This window comes from Monodon monoceros, unplaced genomic scaffold, assembly GCF_005190385.1.
Source record: "Monodon monoceros isolate NGI ecotype Baffin Bay Population unplaced genomic scaffold, NGI_Narwhal_1 Super_Scaffold_15, whole genome shotgun sequence".
NCBI classification, from domain to species: Eukaryota; Metazoa; Chordata; class Mammalia; order Artiodactyla; family Monodontidae; genus Monodon; species Monodon monoceros.
Genome location: NW_021703771.1, coordinates 67,388,198 through 67,410,789, shown reverse-complemented (window position 1 = coordinate 67,410,789; position 22,592 = coordinate 67,388,198). Strand labels below are relative to the sequence as shown.

Genomic DNA, 22,592 nt, shown 5'->3' with positions numbered 1-22,592 from the left:
CAGAAACCTCTCTCTTGATAAAGCAGAACAAAACGGCTCTCAGGAATTCTCAGTGAGGCATCTCACTGGGTAGGCACAGTTGATTTGTTAGGGTACCCATGCGGAATGTACTGGATCATCTCTTGCCAAAAATATTCTTTTGCAACTGTGTAGCTCTGAACTATGCCTTCTTAGAAACCCAGAGATGATTTACAGATGATACTAGATACATTTAGTATCCATTTTTTAAAAACGTAGCTAATTCTACTGATAATACCTTATTTTCACATATTAAAAACCAGTACATTGGGTAAAATCCATGGTGGCTTAAATCTGTATCCAATTGTTGAAACAAGAAGACAAGGCAGGAAGATGTTCTCTCCTTGCCAAAATTCGTACTTTGTAAACCGGCCTGTAAAACTGTATGAAACCACTGGCTCTATGGTGCCAATGAAATAATATATCACAGAGAAACAATAATAAGCACAAATGAACAGGCTTTGGCTAAACAGCCTCAAGGAAAAAGATAAACAGTGACTTTTGAGCCAGATTCTGCATAAGCCCCTTTCTCATTTTTGATGCATTGTCCTAAATGAGAAATTGTGGTCAGCTCGGAGTTCACGTACATAGCTGAAAGTGTCTATCAGCTGAATGATGAAAAGCAAAGCTGGAAAAAAAAAAAAAAAAGCAAAGCTGGGTTTGGTTTGTCAAAAAGTTTAGAGTACTTGCAAAGAGCAAGCACTCCATTATCAGAATAATTGGGTTCAAGCTCAGGTCGCACCACGTCCTAGCCATGGACCTCAGGCAAGGGACCTGTAAAATGGGAACCCTGTCCGCCTAGCAGTACGACAGAAGCATCTTTTGTGAAGAGGGAATGATGGACATTCCTACCTTTGGGGGCTCTGAGGATTAAAGAAACAGAACACAGCCCTTAGTGTGGTGTCTGACCCCCAGCAGCATGTAGTAGGAGCGAGCTCTCATTCATAGACTTTTCAGGCTCTTGAGGTGCTGGTGGGTTTTGCTACTATGGGAAGGGAGACGGCAAGAAGTTTCAGAAGGTGTAAATGGAACTGCTCTTCCCCAGGCTGGAAACAAAAAAGAAAGGTGACAGCAAATGCCTCTGCGTATGTAGTATCTTCTTTAGGACTCTAAAGTAATTTGGGAGGGAAGGGGGTACAGGTAGAATTTCTGAATAGTCAGACAATAATGTTACCAGATTAGTGAATGTAGGGGCTGTTTTCCTTTGTTGACTCTGCTAATTTTGACAGCAAACCCCTGGGCTCCTACGTATTATTTTCTAGGCATGGGAGCGCTGAGGCTCTTTCTGTTTTGTTATTTGTGTTGGTATGAAGGCAGCCATTCTAATTTTGTAGTTGATTGTTAAGACAAAGAAAGGGGAGGGGCCCTCCTTAGGATTAAGTGGGCTGAGGTGATAAAAATGGGCAGAGAAGACTCCTCCCTATTCATGCCTTCCAACCTTGGCACACCACTAATTTATGCTTAGGATTCTTTCCTACCTCACATCCCTCTCCAGTTTCCCCTTGGTGAATAACGAACAAAGTGGTAGGGAACTCACTGAAGCATAAAAGCAGATCGGGACAGAAGGGCTCCTCTGGTTCCCTCTGAGACACAGCTCCCTTCATTTTCCTTATGTTGCACCAGACTTTGGCCACCACTGCCCAAACTGCTGGTATGTTTGTTCCCTTGTGTAAATGAAGCACAGACCTAACCTACAGGATAAAGGACATTCTGAAGAGGGAAACTTCTTGGAAAAGTTTCTTCACAAGCACCTAGGAACAGTGGGCAGGGCAACAGGGCCACCTGTGAACTGTGGCTACACACGTTCTCTCCCCTCACCATCTCTCATCTTCCCGTCTTCTCTCCTTTCCGCCTTCCTGCCTGTGTCTCTGGGAAAACGTCTCCCAAAGCCAGAATCATGCCTCAACTTCTGTTCCTAGGAGAGTTACAAAAAGGCATGATGAATGAAAGTCCTATCCAGGACTGGCTCTTTGTAGTAAAATAAGCAAATCATTAGCATAGTAATTGCACAACAAAAAGTTAATACATTCTGTGTAGGTGGAAATTCCACTAGCTCCTTCCTTGGGGGAAAATATTCCTTTTGATATCGGCTGCTTTAACACAGCACATTTTGATCCAGATAAAACAGGTAAGAGTTACCTCAAAACGCCCACAGGGACTGTAGTAATTTCAGGAACACCCATACAGCAAATTGTTGTTTATTTTTCTATGAAGAAGGAGATGCTTGTGGTAGAAGGATGGGGTGGGGCAAAGGTAAGAGAGAAAGAGAGACAGAAACAGAAGTAGAGAGATAGGGAGGGAAGGAAACATGCAGAGAAGGAAGACAAAAAATGAAAGTGTTCCTTTTTTCTTTCCTTTTCTTTCTTTTTTTAAAAAATCAACAACTAATACTGCATCTTGTTCTTGGTCCCCCAAACAAGGGCATACAAAAGGTCCTGGTTTCGGGGGGCCGTGTCATTTTTTTAAAAAAAATAAATTTATTTATTTATTTATTGCTGTGTTGGGTCTTCCTTGCTGCACGCGGGCTTTCTCTAGATGCGGTGAGCGGGGGCTACTCTTCGTTGTGGTGTGCGAGCTTCTCATTTTGGTGGCTTCTCTTGCTGCGGAGCATGGGCTCTAGGCGCGCAGGCTGCAGTAGTTGTGGCTCACGGGCTTAGTTCTCTGTGGCATGTGGGATCTTCCCGGACCAGGGCTCGAACCCATGTCCCCTGCATTGGCAGGTGGATTCTTAACCACTGCGCCATCAGAGAAGTCTTGGAGGAGTCATATTTTTGAGAACAAGAATCATATACATTATTAATGTTATTGAATTAACATTATTTATGTTAATTGTTAATAGTAGAATTAACTAACAAGTCTACTTTTTTCTCCATTACATATTTCAAATACATATCTTACTTATGTATATAAATATGGGAAGAAGATATCTTCATTTTCTGAGATATATTTGTGGCCTTTTTGCCTAGAGAGAGTGGGAACTCTGTGAGATGGTATACAGAACATGATAATTCTCTACGATTTCTAGGGGACTATTATTAAAGGCAGATTTTTACTCACTGAACCCGGTTGCTGGACTAAAGCAGGGCTACCTCTGACAAATTTCATATGGAGTTTCATAAAATGAACATAAGCCATTTAGTCAGTTGTGTAACATATGTGATTTTCTTTGAGAAGAACTTCTTCAAATGTCAGATTTAGACAGTTGTTCATGATAATACTGCTGAGAATGCACCAAAAAATGGTATTGGCAGAAAATGAATGGAAAAAATTTGCCTTTCTTGGCTAAGATAGAAAATGTCTATGATTAGTTTCATCAGTTTTACAATATCTATTCCTTATATCAACATAAACAATAAATAACCTAAAATTCTATTAGTTTTTATTTACATTTAATTATTATTCTCAAAATTTGTTACTTATTTAATATTCTTGAAACTAGTGATTTTATTTGGGCAGCAGTGTGCCTAACTCATGAGGATAAATCATAATTAATTTAAGTCCTCATGGTGACCTCATTCCCTTCGTCGCCTACTTGCTTTCCCAGCATTCCATGCAGCCAGTTCTAGCCATGTGACAGTCAAATGAGATGCATGGGGAAATTGGCTGATGGAGCTTCTGGGAAAGGTTCATTGGTACGATGAAGAGACAAACCCTTAGGGAGAGCTCCCTTAAAAGAGTGTCTTCCTCTCCATGCCTTGAACATGGGTGCAAAGCATATGATGTTTGGTGGTTTATCAACCCTTTTGAGATTGTAGGTAGCATGTTCAAAGACAAAAAGCCAAGACTCTGGAGACAGAAAAGTGGAAAACAGAAAATGCATAAGCCTCAAATGACAATACTGAGCAATACAGCCCGGAAGCTACCTGCTTATAGGCTTCTTGTTTATCTTTATTGCTTAAGCCACGGTTGGTTGGATATTCACTCCAAAAATACTGAATTATTTACACGTTGCTTCTGATGCTTGGGTTATAGCAGTAAATTAGACACAGAATCTCCCTAACCTCATAGGGCAGGTGTCAAGTCAGAGAAGACATACAGTAGAAATAAAAGAATAAACATATAATGTGCCAGGTAGCAGTAACAATGAAGGAGAATATAAAGTAAGTTAAGGGCATACAGAATGATGGAGGGAGGCTGATTTATAAAGGTTATTCATGGAAGATTTCCTGAGGTGGAATAATTTGAGTAGAGACCTGAATGAAGTCAAAGAGTGAGCCAGGTGAATATCTGGGGGTGTTCTGTTACTTGCAGCTGAGAGTATCACTAACTTACACATCCAATATGTGTTTTAGTTATTCTTCAAAACAGAGCTCCGATATCATCATTTCTGGGAAGTCTTCCAGGACCTCCCACTCCGTAAAACCAATCCTTTCCTCTTATGGGCTACTTCTGTACCTGCATGTGTTGTTATACTCATCATGTTACCTTTTAATTTACTTGTTGATATGGCTTATAAAGTCACCTTCTCTAAACTGTGAGACCCTGAAAGGCAAGATCAGTTCTTAGTGACAACTATATGGCTCCTGGCACTCAGTACCTGCTACACCTAGCAAGCTCCAGGTACCTGCAAATAACTACTGACTTGACTAGAACTTCTGTCCTTTGAATGTTCTGGATATAAATGTGTGGTTTTCATTGTAGAGTTATTAAAAGTAGGCACCTACAGTAAAATTTCTGTCAAAGTGTGGTTATTTTTTGTGTTGAAGATATTTGTCTTGCAAGCTGACGACTCTGAGTTGGTGTGAATGTGTACGAATTAAATAGTTCACCAAGGCAGAAAATCTTTGGTTTTCATTTAGGAGAGAAGAATATATAAGATGGTCAAGAAGCAACCTGGTTCTCTATCGGGTACATCTGTCTAGTCATATTATGCCCTTGGTCTTTTGAAAAGGCATTCAAAAAGGTGAGTTTAAGACAACTCACCTAGGTTAGGTTATGACGGTCTTCGGAACATTTTTCAGAAGACTGAAGAATGGGATGGGAGGTAAAGGCTCCTTTTGCTAAGGAATGAATGAATCCTCATCTCCGAACCTCCCCTTAGGCAACTCAGCTCACACTCATTTCAGCACAGGGCAAAAGCCCATGACTGACTCAACCCCAAATGAACTGGGTTGAACCATAAATATGACCTTGCCGATATTTATATTTTTAACTTCAAAGGTGAAGAGAAAGAAAAAGGGCATTTGAAGAAACTTATAACCTCAGTGAAGGCTTAAAGAAAATAGAAAAGAGTTTGATTTTAGGTACCTGTGTGAAAATTTAATAAAGAGAGGATCAGGAGATATTAAGTGTATTAAACCCCAAGTTTCCCCTTAATATCAAAACAGAAAGAAAAGCATTTGCTTTTGTTTACAATCTCAAATAGAATCAAATTCCCTTCCTTTGTGTGTTACATTAACAGACATTAATATTAGTAACTAATATTCATTACTAAGTTTGTTTTCCATTTAAGCCAATCTCTTACCCCTAAAAATCGGAAATGAAAATAATGTTTTCTTAAATCGTAGAGGTATGACAATCTAAATTTATATGCATCACAAAATTTTTCTGAAGGATGGCTTAGAGTTAGCTAGTATATCAATAAATGAAGACTTTGAGGAATCTCCTTCTGAAAATAATTGCTAGATACGTTTGCTTTGAGTGTGCATTTGAAATTTCAAACTCCATTTTCCACGTTTCCTAACGTGATTATAACACCAGAAAGAGTTAACAAACAGCTTTGAGACTCAACTCAGATGAAAAGCTCAAATTCCAGAAAAGTTCATCGCGGCACATGCTAGTTTGCTCAGGACACCCTGGATCCCATCCTAGGTTAGAACAGATCCAAATCTCCAGGACCTTCTCAGACCCACTGCTTCTTTACTGAGACAGGTACATCCTCATCTTCACCCATCCATCGAGGTTAGAGAAGCAGCAACCCAGCATCTGCTCTAGAGTAACCCAAGTGAGCCCAGGCACAAAGGTGTACTGGAGAGGTGGTGAGATCTGATTATGTGCGTCACGCAAGCTGAGCAGCTGTGGAGGAACGGGATGCACAGACTCGAATTCATGGAAAATATATAATTGCTCTTCGTCGTTCAATGGGCTGCTTGGGATAGCAGTTGGAGACACAGTTAGGAGTTTTGAAAGAGGCAATTTCATACTCATCATACTCATTGTGTGCTACTCTTTATCCTTTTCTCTTTTTGGTTGAAAGCCTCAGCTTTAGTCTCCTAACTAGAAGAGTATCTGCCAGCACAAAAGTCAACGAACTCACAGGAGACAAAAGACATTCTTGGTTTGATTGCTCCTAATAAACTTCAGTGCTTCCAGACCACATAATGTCATAGAATTATTTGTAATGCTTCTTTAAAGGGGGGGACAGTGTTCAGAAATGAACTGCACATGGTAAGAAGAGCCTCCCAGGGGTTATCCCTGCAAAAATGAGCTGCAAGGCTTTGGGAGTGGTGGTGGTTTCCGGCCATTAGCATTACTAATCAAGGCCAGCTTTGCATTTACGGGAATCTACACAAATCAGGATGCTACATGCTATGTTCACTCAAGCAGACCTGCCTGATTTCTTCAAGGTTACGCTGAAACAAAGCCTTAGCCCAATTATCTTGGATTGGAATGCTTCATTATTTTAATATATCCTTGAGAGAGCGAGAGAGAGAGAGAGGAGAGTACATGAAGTAGACACACATCAGGTCCATGGGTCACAAAATCATATTTAGTGCTTCATGCCCACATAAAGCAATTACTGTCGGCTCGTTACTGGAGGAAGCATTAGTGGAGAAAATACAAATCCTAGATAACCTACCAGGTCTTTCTTGCTGCCATAGTTACAGCTGAGGTGAGAGAGAGAGAGACAATGGGAGTGCCAGAAAAGCTTGGGCCTAAAAGGTCTCTTTGGGAAACTCTGAGCAGACGTGATACATTCAGCTGCCATTCTGCCCTCTTTTTATGCCCATTGCCTTTTTGCCCTGTACCAGGAAGCAAAAATAACATTGCTTTGCCCCCCGCAAACTTGTGGTTGACAAACAGAAGGCGTGGAGCTGAGGAAACCAGGAGAAGATGGCAGAGGAAGTCCTCTGTGAGGTTGGCAGTCACCAGGCAGTCAGAGCCTGGAGGTCTCTGGGGACCGACCACAGGCTTCTAAATGGAGCCTCTGTACCTTCCTCCTTAGGATGCTTGAGCCATGCCCCAGGCTCTCTGGGCATAGTTTGCCCTTTAGGATCTTGACTGTGTCAACCAACATGGTACAAGCTGTTTAATTACAAATGTTATAACCAATCATTTGCACACATAGGCATTCTTACACTACAGATCCTACAGGTCCTGGGCATTACTGCTATTCCTGTCCTTCTGATATAATGAACTCTTTGGGCCAGGCACCTCCCTCCCAGGCCGGAAGCCACAGGAAGAGTAAAGACGACACCACTTCAGGTGATTCCTAATGGCATTGCTTCAGGAAGGGTACATACGTTAACAAGGAAGAAAATCTTAAGTGGTAAAACTACCATGGAATTCCAGACCCTACTGAGCAGCTGGGGGAGATGGAGGATTTACAGAAGTCATAGCAACGATTACGGCTCGGGCTTCCCTGGTAGCGCAGTGGTTGAGAGTCCACCTGCTGATGCAGGGGACGTGGGTTCATGCCCTGGTCCGGGAAGATTCCACGTGCCGCGGAGCCTGTGCTCCACAACGGGAGAGGCCACGGCAGTGAGAGGCCCGCATACCGCATTAGGGCTCCTTGGAAAGGAAAGCTGGGAAATAACCATGGGGAAAGATGGCAAAAATCATTAAATTGCATGTTTTAATGCAAAAAATATTTTGGATAAAAATGATTATAAAGAACCAAATTCATATCCTCTATGACTTCACAATAAAATTAATGGGGTCTAGGAAGAAGGCATTAACAGCTTTTTGCCTCAGAATGAATTTCTGTGCATTAGAGTGAGAAATCAGGTAAACAGATACAAAACATCAAATGACAGAGTGAGGAACAACGGAAAATGTAAGGAAATTATGGGCCAGGGTTCTTCCTAATATTAAAGAGAGAGACAGAAAGAGAAAAAGAGAGGAAGGAGTGGGGAGGAGGCTCCAAAAAGGTCAGGAAAAATAAAAGGCCAGTGACTGTAAAAGGGAAAATGACTCATAATAAGAGGGAAAATTATGAAAAACATAAATATTGACTATAAAATACCAGTGGGCAAGAGAAAAATAAGAGTTAAAGAAATCATTGAAACCGCACATCTCTGATTCATTATTTGTTCTTTAAATTCTTCTGTGAAGCTCATCAGCTAGGAAAGGTACATTATGTGATGAAAATATAATATTATGATTTCTGGCTTAAAAAGGGGGGTGAAATTAAAGGCATTATTACTTCTCTTCCCTCTTCCAAAACACACAGAAAGCAACAAAAATTGTGAGGCACAAAGGAAAATATCAGATGTAATCAAACAAACAAGCAAACAAAAGAGGTTCCCATTCTTTTACAAACCATGAAGCATACATACACGGGCTGAATTCAGGAAGGATGCTGAAAGCTGACAAGTATCTCAAGTCTCAAACAGGAGCAAAAAGTTTTTGGCTAAAGTAATGTCATAAATGTCTAAAGGGCATATGCAATGAGCCTTTGGTGAGAGTGGCAAGACATACAACTGAAGCTCACAGAGACACAGTTTGACACCACATCACAGAAGGGGAGGCAGAGCTAAGAGAAATGGTTAATATTGTATTCCTATTTACCTTTGTATTGTGTTATTATTATATTCCTTCTAGCCAAGGAAGACTTCCAGAGTCAGTGACATGCCTATGGAAATTCCAAGGGAGTAAGGGGACTTCCCTGGTGCTCCAGTGGCTATGACTCCACGCTCCCAATGCAGGGGGCCCAGGTTCAATCCCTGGTCAGGGAACTAGATTCCACAGGCTGCAACTAAGAGTTTGCATGCCACAACTAAAAGATCCTGCATGCTGCAACTAAAAAAAAAAAAGAAGTAGAAGAAGAAAAAAAATTCCAAGGGAGTAAGCCAGTAAAAAGTAACAGAAAATATACAGACTTGGATTTTCTAGATAATTCTTTCATGCAGAAAGTTTAGTCTTTACAGTTTATACCAATGGAAATTTTCTCTCAGGTGAGTATTCTGATAGAAGGTGTTTGCATTTTATAAGGCAAGTCCAGAGAAGGAAATATCAAATATATTACGTAAAGCATTTAACTCTGTTATGTTAAGCAACAGAGTTTGAGAGATTTGGTAGATGGCTTCAATCTGAGCATCTATCTAGGTTTTCAGAGGGTAAGGATGAGGAATGAACAGAGAAGTGTGACCAGATTATACTACTCTCCTTCTGCTGTTGTCAAGAGCTGAGGGTTACTTCATCTGAGAAAACACAACTCAGTACACAGAAAAAGCAATTCAGTGATAGTCTGGGTGTCCACTGACTGGTCTTAGGACAAGCATGTAGAGGTTTCTGCCAGGTATAAATAAGAGTCATTGGAAGGATTTATTTATTTTTTTTTTTAAAGTTTTTTTTTTTGGCTGAGTTGGGTATTTGTTGTGTGCGGGCTTTCTCTAGTTGCAGTGCACGGGCTTCTCATTTTGGTGGCTTCTCTTGTTGTAGAGCACGGGCTCTAGGCACGCAGGCTTCAGTAGTTGCAGCATGTGGGCTCAGTAGTTGCAGCACACGGGCCCTAGTGTGTATGGGCTTCAGTAGTTGCGGTACGTGGGCTCAGGAGTTGTGGCTCTCAGGATCCAGAGTGCAGGCTCAGTAGTTGTGGTGCACGGGCTTAGTTGCCCTGCGGTATGTGGGATCTTACCAGACCTGGGATTGAACCCGTGTCCCCTGCATTGGCAGGCAGATTCTTAATCACTGAGCTACCAGGGAAGTCCTGGAAGGATTTAAAAAACAACTTTCTGACTCTGCCTACAGAGGACCTTGGACTTGGTACATGGGTTTCTATTTTTCCCAGAAATCAGGTGGCCAATGAAAGTTCTGAATTTGAATTAGATAACACACTCTTAATTGTTCTCACAATTTACAAGCATTCTCTCATTCTTCTCCTGGCTATACACAGGTTAAAATCTATAGAATCTCATGGGGCCCCAGCCCTTTAAAGAAACATGGTTTATGTACAGACGATGGATGATTAACAGATCTGTAAAGGAAGTTAAGCTAAGGAGGGAATCTAACTGAAAACAATGAAAATCAACGAAGCCAGAACAGACCCAAACGTTAAGCAGCATTTACTTAAGTGATATTAGCTAATGGCACCGCTGGGTAAGTGAAGTATGAGCTAATACTGACTTCCTCTCCCAAGTTCAAAACTACCAGAATGGTCACAGACCCACGGAACATACATTTCAAGTTTGGGCTGCTTAAGAAACGGCCATGGGTTGAACTGTGTCCCCCTAAAATTCACACGTCGAAGTCCTAACTCCTAGTGTCTCGGAATGTGACCGTATTTGGAGGCAGGGTCTTTAATGAGGCAATTGAGATTGAATGAGTTCATTGAGGAGCTCTGGTCAGTATGACTCGGGTCCTTTTAAGAAGGGGAGATTGGGAGAGAGATACACACTGAGGGAAAAGCATGTGAAGACACAAGGAGAAGGAGGCCCTTTACAAGCCAAGGAGAGAGGCCTCAGAAGCAATCAAGCCTGCAGACACCTGGATCTCAGACTTCCAGCCTCCAGAACCGTGAGAGAAGAAATTTCTGCTGCTTAAGCTATTCAGTGAGTGGTGCTTTGTTATGGCAGCCCCAATACGGAAGCCTATAATGAGCCCTTTTCTCCCTCTTAGAAGTCTGATGTAAGACACAAGTTTCTTTCGTGGTTAAATGCTTTTGTACATCATACTCACAATCCCAACAGGAAAGGCCAATACAGCGAGCATCCAGTCCCGGAGAGAGATGAGCTTCTTGAGCTGCCTCTCTTGTTCTTGGCTCCCACTTCCTCTAGTCAGGAGACTGGAAAGATCAGTCAGCACACAGATGCCAAAAAAGACGGCTTGAATAACCTGGAGGGAGACAACGACTGGTATTAGTCAATAAGATCGAAAGAAACCCAAGCTGTAGGACAGCAAACAAGCTACACCTTTGCAACATGACACAGGGTAGAAGAGGATCAGATGCACATTTTAAGAGCTATTAGCCCTGCAAACCGAAAAAGAGTCAGACATTTACAACTTGCTACCATAGGTGAGAAAATTCATCTTAAAAACACTGCTTCCATTTTTGCACACCTAAGGACAAATACAAAACATGCATGGACAGAAAGCGGTATCAGTTCTCAAATGACATGTCCCTTATTTTAAAACATCACATCTGTGGTTTAGTAATATTGACTAGTGTGATTTAACAAACATCTAAAAAGTTCAAAGAAAAAGACTTAAAAAAGATCAATAGGGCTTCCCTGGTGGCGCAGTGGTTAAGACTCGGCCTGCCAATGCAGGGGACACAGGTTCGAGCCCTGGTCCAGGAAGATCTCACATGCTGCGGAGCAACAAAGCCCGTGCACCACAACTACTGAGCCTGCGCTCTAGCGCCCGCGAGCCACAACTGCCTGAGCTCACGTGCCACAACTACTGAAGCCCATGCACCTAGAGCCCGTGCTTCACACAAGAGAAGCCACCGCAATGAGAAGCCCGTGTACCACAACGAACAGTAGCCCTGGCTTGCTGCAACTAGAGAAAGCCCGCATGCAGCAATGAAGACCCAACACAGCCAAAAATAAATAAATAAAATAAATGAGTTTAAAAAAAGATCAATAATAAACGAGACAATTTAGTGTGAATGTGAAGGAACCTTCCTATGATTTAATCTCTTAGAGTCAAAATTTTTTCTACCAAAGGAAGTGGTAGAAAGCTTCTAGTCCTTGAGTCATAGAGAAATCAACTGAATGCAATAATCAGGACTGAAATGGAGCAATTTTCTGTTGTCAAACTTGAACTAAATGACCTCCTTCTCAGGTTTTCAATCTTTATGAAATAAAATCTGTCCAAAGTAATGTAAACTTAGATACCCACACCATTTTCCCAAATAATGTACAACAACCACTTGTACATTCCCCAATCAATTACAAATTGAATTACTGACATCAGCTATGTTTTCTTGGACTATCACAGAGAGAGAACATTGAAACGCTAGAGCCCGGTTATTTGTGAAATTCCTAAAGTGGGGGTAAAAGTATTGATGATCCCTAGCCTCGAGTGAAGGCAGGCAGCATACTGTAATACAGCTTGGCAGATGATAATTCAGATTATGGAAAGGGCAGAAAATATATTCCCTAGGCTCAAAGTCATACCCATTTAGCACCAAGAATAGATTCAGGGGAATTTTTCTGATTTCGTTTAAAAGAAATAATTTACTGATGATTTATTTGTAAAAGATACAACTTTACTCATTATGTTTAGCAAACATAACAAAATAATTTTTTTAGTGAATTACCATCTTGGCAGTGGTACAAGTCTGTGAAAGCTCTGTTCCTTCCTGAGGCACAGAACAAAGGGAAGAAGGACCCTCAAAGTTACCCTCAGCAAAGCACTGACATACTCAGATGGTTAAACTCTTATCTTAGCCACTTTGAAAATTCCCAGTAATGGAGATTCCACCACCAGTTTTAGTCAAATAAACAAAAATCCTGCAGTATTTTTTACGTCTAATACACCAGGCTCTTCTGAACTCAACAGATCCTGCTATTATCAGTCATTCTTAGTCAGAGTAATGTTCTATTCTTCTTCATAATTTAGCCTATCTTTTGCCTTCAATGACTTAAGGGTTCTTGCTTTTCTACAACCAGAAAAAACAGAGAAGTTAAGACTGCCACCTTGAGCATGGCACAATTAAAGTGTTGTCAAGAATCACGCTGTGATGACCAGAAATGATTTAAATGACTCAGAGAATAATTTCCTACTTGGGAAAATTTTTCCATAGCACATCTTACGACTTTAGATGTTAGATCTTTATGTCAACCCTAATGGGGGTTGAGAAACTGGAGTGGCCATACTGGGGAATAATAATCTCTATGAAAATCTGGCAGTGAACATATTAAAAGGTGTCCTACCTGATCGATAACCAGGGAAATGCAAATTTAGATAGCATTTCTCATCCATGTAACTACTCACAATTTAATTCTGAGAGTACCAAGTATTATAAGGATGGAGAATAACCAGAATCCTTATGGTGGGAGTGCAAATTGGGAAAACCATTTTGAAGAACAATTGGCAATATCTAGTAATTTAAAGATGCATATACTCTTTTATTTAGTGACTTCACTATGAAGTCACATTTACATGAAAGTTAAATTTAACATTCATTGCTTCAGAAAAATGGCACAATCTAAATATCTCTTAATAGTTGACTAGATAAATAAATCATGCTATAGTCACACAATGGAATTCTAAGCACACATCAATTTTTCATTCTCACAACAAAACACTAAACAAACAAAAAAGGAAACAAAAAATGCTGTGTATTGACACCATTAAAATAAATTTCAAAAAATGCAAAGATAAATTTAAAGATGCATGTATATGAAGTAAAATATGAAGAAACACATGGAATTAATAACAGTAAATTTAGGTACCTCTACAAGGAGGATAAGATTGAGGAAAGGACACAAGGGCCTCAACAATATCAGTATTTTATTTCTTAAGTTGATTATTGGGTATACAGAAGTGCAATCAAATGCTGAAAATCTGTGAAAAAGAGGAAATCTTGAAAGTCACTACAGAAAAAGACATCATGTACAGAAAAGTAAAGATAATTATCTCAGACTTCTTGTATAAAACAACACAAGCCAGAAAACAGTAAAATGATATCTTTAAAGTGCTTAAGGGGGAAAAACTGTCAAAGGTGAAAGACATTTTCAGACAAATAGAAGCTGAGAGAATTCATTGCCAATAGCCTTTCACTATAAGAATGTAAAAGGAATTGAGACTATGATACCAAATATAACTTCAAATCTACACTAAGCAGTGACAGTTGCTAAAATAGTAAATATGTGGATAACTATAAAAGATTTATCTTCTAATTTGTTTTAGTTTTTAAAAGCTATTGACTATTTAAAGCAAAAATATAACAATATACTGTGAGGTCTTTAACATAGTTAGAAATAAGATTATGACTATAATAGTACAAAAGACAAAAAGGAATGGAAGGCATACTGCTGTTGAATTCTTAGTTACATATAAGGTGGTATAATATTATTCGGTAGAAGACAGTGATAAGTTAAAGATGCATATAGTAAACCCTAGAGTAACCACTGAAACAATAAAATGGAGATCTTTAGCTAATGTATTGGTTGTCTGTGTGGCAAAACAAATTACCACAGACTTGGCAGCTTAAAACACCAATTTATTAGGTTACAGTTCTTTAGGTCAGAAGTCCAGGTGGATTAGTCTGGCTTCTATGCTCAGGGTTCCACAATACCAAACTCATAGTGTTGGCCAAGTAGGGCTCTTATTTCAAGGTTCAAGGAAAGGTTCTACTTCCAAGCTCATTCTGATTGTTGGTAGAATCCAGTTCTTTTAGACTATAAAACTGAGGTTCATGTTCCCTTGTTAGTTCTTAGCCAGAGTCACTCTCAGCTCCTTGTATCTGCTCTCCAATCTTTGTATGATGGCCCCCTCCATATTCAAATCCAACAACAGAATATCAAATACTCTTTAGGCTTCAGATCTCTCTGACTCTTCTGCTTTCCTCTTCTGGCCTGAAAAAGCTTTCTGATTTTAAGGGTTCATGTGATAAGATCAGGCCCACATGGATAATGTCTCTTTCTTAAGGTCAACTGTGCATATATCATAGTGTAATCAGAGGAGTTATAGCTCTTTCATTGACAGGTTCGCAGGATTATAGTGGGATATCTTTGGGGGTCAATTTAGAAATTCTTTCTATCACAGCTAATAAACCAATACTGGAAATAAAATGGAATGCTAACAATATCAAAGTAGTCCAAAAGAAGTCAGAAATTGGGAAAAAGGAACAAAGAATAGATGACACAGAGAAAAAAATAAGATATCAGACTTTAATCCAACAATACCTATAATTACATTAAATACAAATGGTTTAAACTCTCCAATTAAAAGGCAGAGATTGACAGACTGCATTTAAAAAGCAAACAGCACTTCAAGTGTTAAGGTACAGATTTGTTAAAAGGTAAATGAACACGAATGCTAATCATAAGAAAGATGGAATAGCTATACTAATAACAAAAAGTAGGTTTCAAGATAAAGAATATTACCAGAAATAAAGAAGAACATTTCATAATGATAAAGGGATCAATTCACTAAGAAGGCATAATGATCTTAAATGTGTAATACCATAGCTGAGCCTCAAAACAGAGGAAGCAAAAACTTATTTAAGAAGGGTTTAAATTACTCAATAAGTGTTTTTAAATAAATAAATGATTCACTGGTTCTTGGGAAACAGACACTTTTATGAAGATTTAAAATGCAAGTGAAAGGGGAGAAACAATCTCATATTCTAGAAGAGAAAAACAAAAGAAGTTCTGCAAATATAAATGTAATAGTCTAAACAACATTTGCCAAATTTAGAAGATTAATGGTATTATGAAATCTTATACTTCTCTACAGCTGATTCCTTTTCTTACTCTTTTTATCCACTGGTGTCATCTAACACAGCAGTCCCCTCACTATTACCTGGTGGTTACCCTGTCACTGTCTGTAGGTCTCTCCACTGGCTCTCCCCTGCTCACGACCACAGTATGGCCGCCATGCCTGAACTGCTGTGGAAGACTTCCCCAAAGTGAGTATGTGGAAATCAAAGAAAGGAGGTACCAAAAACAATTTTCACCTGGTTTCCAAACATCAGGAGACAGAGAGAGAATTGTTGGGTTTTGTTAGGGTTGCTTTTTGTTTGTTTGTTTTTGTTTTGTTTTTATAATGCACACTGGCTAATCCTCAAAATGTAATACCTAAAAATTATGGAACAGGCCATCATTCCCTGCAGAGAAGCAAGGATTGACTTTTGGTTATTTGCTAGTTTAAGAAGCAGTTAGCCAGAACTGTTAAACCATTTTAGATTTCTGCCACTTTGTTAAAATTTGAATTGAGCTGACAGCTAACAAATCACATTAGAGACATTTTACTCTATTGCCTATATATATCATGTTGTCCATTGTAACTTAAAATTCATTAAGTTAAGAATGTGAAAGCCACATGGAGATGCACAAGTGAATCTTATGTAGGATTACCTTGAAGCATTATTCGGCTCCAGCCATTCTGCAGAGCTGGCATTTCCAAACCATCAACCCAGCATGACACATATACACCATCTGGCTTTGAGTTCTTAGCAGGCTGGTTGCTCTTATTATTTTGTATCATCATGTGTAGAAATGAAGTGGTCAAATGTACCATATCTCTCCAAGAAATATAAATAGAAATCTATCAGAATGAAAAAAAATAAAATCCCAGGATATTTTTGAGTCATTCTAGCATTTGCTCCTCTAGAATGTTCTCTACTGTTTAATTCGCTCTGCATCTTCTCTCCGCCCCCTCAATTCTCCCTGTCAGAAATCACAACTTGTTTACTGAGTCATTTTAGGTTTAGGTTCATTTCCACAAGTGTGGAAATGTACCAAAATTCCATTCATAGCTTTATCTTTTTTACACGAGTTGTTTTTATTAAATTAATTTAACATTATTTTCCTTTTTTCTCTGGAACGCACTAAACTATTACAATTCTGTTTGTACTAGAGGGCAAATTCATTAAATTTCTAACATTTACTCCCAAACATATATGATATAGCTTATCCAGAATGGGTTTTATTTCACTTCACTAGGTCATCTTCGATATCCTCATTTATATGTAATTGTACCAAAGCTACAGTCTATATATCAAGTTATATCATTACTTCAGTTGTTAATTTTTATATTTCAGCCTAATTGGCCAAACTCAGGCAAGAACCAAGCATGCACCAAAATAAGAAAAGCAGCACCTTAAGTAAGAAATGGAATCACTATTTGTATGAAGTTTTAAAGACAGTACAGCTGTCTTGACCTTTGGGAGTAAGATTTCCAGTAACTTGTATCTATCATGAACTGAGTTTTGATTATATTGTACTTTCATAAGATTAATGCAAAGAGTACCACAGTGTTTGTTTTGAAGATTTTGCTTATTTTAAAGTTAATTTTAGACATTGCAGACAGAGGAAATAAGAAGGCAGAACTCTGAGGGGTGGCAATGCAATTGGAGTGACGTGGATCATGGAATGAAGGAAAACTGTGGAGAGAACAGATGGGAAAAAGGCAGTGAGATTTATAGGTGTCATAAGGGAAGGCCTAAAGGAGTCTTCTGTATGAGGACAGAGCAAGGGGAGATGATACAGAAGAAATGAAAAATCTATCTAAACTCTTTTGTAATTAGTGTACAATATTATGTATAGTAAATGTACATGTAATCTAGGAAAGAATAGTAGAATAGAAAGAAAGAAAGAGAGAGAGAGAGAGAGGAAGAGAGAGAGAGGGAGGGAGGGAGGAAGGAAGAAAAGAAAAGATAAGAAAAGAAAGGTGACGCATGCCCATGTAACATACATGGATGTCTTGTATCTGTGTAATTTCTCCTATGCAGAAGGGTGAATAACACATTTGGAAAAATGGTGTGAGTTGGAGGTCTTCCTGTATCTCACACAGTCATATATCATGTGGTACTGTATAGCATGAACAGTTATTTTATTGTCAGTTCATAAAAATTTCAATGCAGTTCTTGCCTAAAAGCAATCCATGGCAATTTGTGTGTTCAGTGAAGAGTGAATTTGACTTAAAGGAGTTAAACACCATGTTGAAAGAATACAAGAGCTACAAAATAGCAATACCATAACACACAATCTTCTAAGGGACTCCCCCTCCATTCCACAAATGCCTTACTTTTTAATACTGCACAACTCCTTCTTATTATCAAGATCAAGAGTGAATCCCAAACGTATTTCGACACCAAGGGGCAGTGACTCAGTATGAAATCAGATGACTGAATTCTGCAAGGATTCTTTTGCATTTGCTTCCAGTGCCTTCCTTGCCTGAGACATCTGAACATCTGTGGCAATTCTACAGTATAGAGTCCATAAGTTACATGGAAGCCATGATCAGTTACACGTTTGAATGTTACTCTGTAGAGAAAAAAATGCATTTAAAACTACCACAAGTTCTCTCTGCCTCCTTCATCCACTTAGACTATACCCATCAGATGTACTGCCTGGTGAATTTTCCGTTACTACCCTTGGAGAGAGTTAGCCTGAACAAGACAATATGGTTCTCTCACTCTAATGACTGTAACTTTATTTTTCTAAATCCGCCATTTAAGTGATGTGCTTTAAGCCCAAGCATTTTCAAGGAATCTTCACCACAAACATTTCTGAGGAGATGGACTCATTGCATCATCAAGCCCGTGGTTTTCAGAATGTGATTTAGAGTCCTTGCCCATGTACACAGACATTTACCTCATACTGCTCTATCTCATTACTGAAAATCGATGAGGTCAGCCATAAGTCACCACTGGCTAGCAATCCATTCAGACAGACAGAAAGAAAAATAAGCTTTTCAGTCAGAAATAATGCACTTAGATAAGCAGCTTTGGAAAGGAAAGGTTTTCCACAAAATTCGTTACAATATCACAGAATCATTTTCAATATCTAAGCAAGGAGAACAGTCATCTAAAGAAAACATTTGGATGTGCTTCACAAAGTGATGGGTGCAATCATGCCATGTTCCAGCACCATCCTGATAACAGCACTTCAGGGATCTTCCCAGCGATTCCATTCTAATCTGCAAATACGGCAGAAAATTTCCCTCGGGTGTTTTCACGGTGCTACACTGACATTAGAAGTTACTCAAAACTTTTATAGGCTTAAAGATTTTTTTCAACTATTAATCCTTTCAAATACTGAATTAAACACACCATTGATTTATTTAACAAATATTTATTGATTACTACATACAAAACACTTAGTAAACTACTAACGCAGACTATTAAACGATTGTACGTTGTGTGGCAAACGTGAACGTACTTAGAAGTGTCTAACCTCTAACTTAGTGGCACCTGCATTTACTAAACGCACAATAACAGTGGTGAACAGTTATTTAAAGAAAAACATGTTGTAACTTTAATAACACAAATCTGTTCTGAAGTGCGTTAAATTTTCTAACGCTGTGAAATCGATTTTATCTGACTAAAGTTTTACTTGTGGTAACAATTTACTGCAGCAGCAGATTTAAGTGCCAAACATAATCATTAGTTAAAGAGTTAGATAAATCTGAAACCTAAATAAAAAAGGACCTGAATTAAGACCAAATCAGATCTTAAGTGATAAGTTGACACAGAATCATAACCCATGCACAATCTGTATATAACAAACTAAACTATATGTATTAAGAGCATATACGTCTGCAGGTAAAGTTGTATTAATAAAGTCGATTAGGAAAACATGGCCCCTGTCCACAGACGTTTCTATTTTAATATTTATGAATCTATTGATTTTGATATAACGTTGAGTCTACATAAAGACTGTGTCTGCATAATCGTAGATAAATACTTGGCAGGGAACTGAATGGTTAAAATACTTACGAAAGCAGTTCCCTGTTTCTAGATGCTGCCTGCTGCCTTCTGCCTTCAGAAACAGGGTCTTCCACACAAAGCTTCTGGATGGGCTCTGAAAGGTCTCACTCCCTAACAGATAATATTTTCTATTTTTAACTCAAACTGGCCATTGTTGTACCACATTAATTTGTTTAATATATCATTTTGAAGTTTACTGGTGCGGAGACTGAAAGGTATAAGATGAACCATTCTTTTCATTTCTATTCTCCACTAGTTCATCTATGACTCCATAATATTTTGCCTCTAGATTAAGAGTATTTAGAGAATCCCAGGGTTTTCATAGTTTGAGAAAGTATGAAGCTAGTGCTGGAAGGGTCCTACCACCAATCAACTCAAGTGCCAATGTAAAATCTCAGAAAAAATGAAAGGTCCCTAAGACATTTTATAATTACATTAATGATACAGAAAAGTCTGATAATACCAATTGTGGAAGATGATGTGGAACAATGCTAGAGGGAGTATATTTTGGTTCAATCACTTTGGAAAATAATGGCATTATCTAGTAAAGTTGAGGATGCATTTACCTATGAATGGTCTTATGTATGTTTCCTGGTACCTAGAGTATAACAACATGGAATGAAAATGGAGTTTTAGGTATATGTTTCTGTCCTTCAGATGAGTATGAAATTTTTAAGAGTTAGAAGTGGTACTGTTATTAGGAAACTAAGAAATACATTACAGTTCTCAATTACTTAGGTAACAAAGTAAATACGACCATTACTTTCTTCACAAAGTTATCACCTTATGTTTCTACTGAGAAACAACCTGTTCTTATAGCTTTAAAATAGTTGACCCTTGAACAACATGGGTTTGAACTGCCCAAGTCCATTTATACACGGATTTTTTTCAGTAGTAAATGCTACATACTACATGATCTGCAGTTGGGTGAATCCACAGATGAGGAACCTTGGATACAAAGGGCTGACTATAAAGTTATACATGGGTGTTTCTATTGCATGGGGGCCGGTGCCCCTAACTCCTACCTTATTCAAGGGTCAACTGTAACTTAATGGACATAATTTTGAGTCATAACTAAATTGTAACACGATTTTCTTGTACTTTACAAACTGGTGACATTTAGAACACTGGATGTGTAAGTTTATGCTAGGTTTTAGATTTTTCATTGACTTTTTTTAAGTAGGGTAAGTTTAATATAAAGAATGATTAGGCTATCATAGGAGAGTAAGTATTGGATGTAAACAGAATGCTAGAGGGTGCCCCAGGGCTCAGGGAGAGTACCCAAGGAAAGAAGAACTTGGAAGAAGCCCCCTCCCCAAGCATGGCCTTCAGACCTCACTAGAGAAGGTGTGTTTGCAGCCAGTTGGATGGTGGAGAAAGAAGCAGCCTTCCCAGGTAAAGGGGGCCTTTGCTGATGGGCAGGTGCACAAGAGTTGAGTGACCACTGTGGGCAGGAGACCTGCAGGTGGTGCTCTTGTTGGAAGAGCTGCAGGGACTGCACGTTCCCTGCCTGTGGCTGGGCCAGAACGATACTAAATGTCCTTCTACCCACACAGCTGACCACTGGGGCAGCAGCTGGAATCAGTAAGTGAAGCTCCATCCTCCTGCAATATTCCTTCAGTGCCCTTTACTGAGAAAGCTCAACATTATCCTCAATGTGAAGGAGAAATGCTTAAAAAGTTATGGAAGAGCAGGTATTACAGGGTGAATTTGGAGCCGAGAGACAATAGATATCTCATTTAATTCACCATGACTTCCCTGATATTTAATAGCGTTGCTGACAATATTTTAGTTATTGTAATGAAATGCTAAGAATGAAGAAAGGACATTTGCTTTTAATTATTCAGATAGACGGTCTGACCTATCTCTTGACTTTGGGTCATTTAATTATTTTATGCCTCCTTCTATAGATAGTACATTAGGAAAACTGATGGAGATATTATTGTAACACTTTAAATATGATGCAACATTCAAGTGGTCAAATTTGCTTCTAATTTGTGGTACTTGTGTTCGATAGAGAAGGCTGAAGTGAAAGACCAGAGCTAAAATTTGCATGCATATTGAAAATTAACCAATCTCTATCATACCTTTCCTATTCATATCTGAATTGTTTATAATGACAAAAAAAAATCAAACAACCCAAATGTGCACAGGCTCAACCATGGATAAACAGAGGTATTAAAAAAATAAAATACAGCAGTGAAAATAAATTACCTAGTTACATATATCAACACAGATGATTGCACAAGCATAACACTGAACAATAAAAGCAAATCTTAAAAGGCTGAAAAAGTATCACACTATTTAGATAAAGTTCTAAAAGAAATGAAAAAAAAAAAACAAAACCCCACAATATTAGACCAGGGACACACATGTGGTAAAACTATAAGGAAAAGCAAGACAAGAATAACAATAAAATGCTACCTAGAGCAAGTTAGAGTCTCACTCTCCCTGCCCCAATATGCATTTCAGGTCGCCTTTTATTTTTTTTGCCACTTGATTCAAGTGTAATGAAATCATCATTAGTGCTGCTGTTTTATAAATGCCTGACTTTCTTGTAGGCACATGGCGGCAGGGTTAGGTTTTAGTTCAATGTTGTATCCCCAGAGACTGGCACAACATCTGGGATGTAGTATTAACACACCTTTACTAATACATAATTAACGACAGTGGCAAAGATAGCTGAGTGGAGAAGAGAGGGGACCTGACTTGGGGCCAGTAGAAGTATGGCCGGGAAATGCTGGGGGCCCTGTAAAGAAGGAGATCACACAGCTATATTTCAACTGAGCTGCACTGTTTTATTACAGGTGTCCCCCGCTCTCCGAAAGTAGAGTGTTCGTATGAATCTCTCAAAAGCTGAAAAGGGTAAAGCAGAGAAGCAATTACCTTAGGACACATCTTGCTAACAGATGCACAAAATAAACTGACATAAAGCACGGATGCTCACAGACACAGTTCAAAGCTATGGTGGCTTGATGCTGTGATAATGAATGTACTTCCAGGGGAAGAAGCTTGGCAATGCCATTCT

General features: G+C 39.0%; 1 protein-coding gene across 1 annotated transcript in view; it reads right to left on the bottom strand.

Moving 5' to 3' along the window:
- AIG1 (androgen induced 1) overlaps positions 1-22,592 on the bottom strand; it is a 232,656-nt gene that overhangs the window by 156,418 nt on the left and 53,646 nt on the right. Inside the window, 1 exon segment of the mRNA XM_029223657.1 lies at positions 10,858-11,013. Within this exon segment, the coding sequence (XP_029079490.1) occupies positions 10,858-11,013 (156 nt within the window).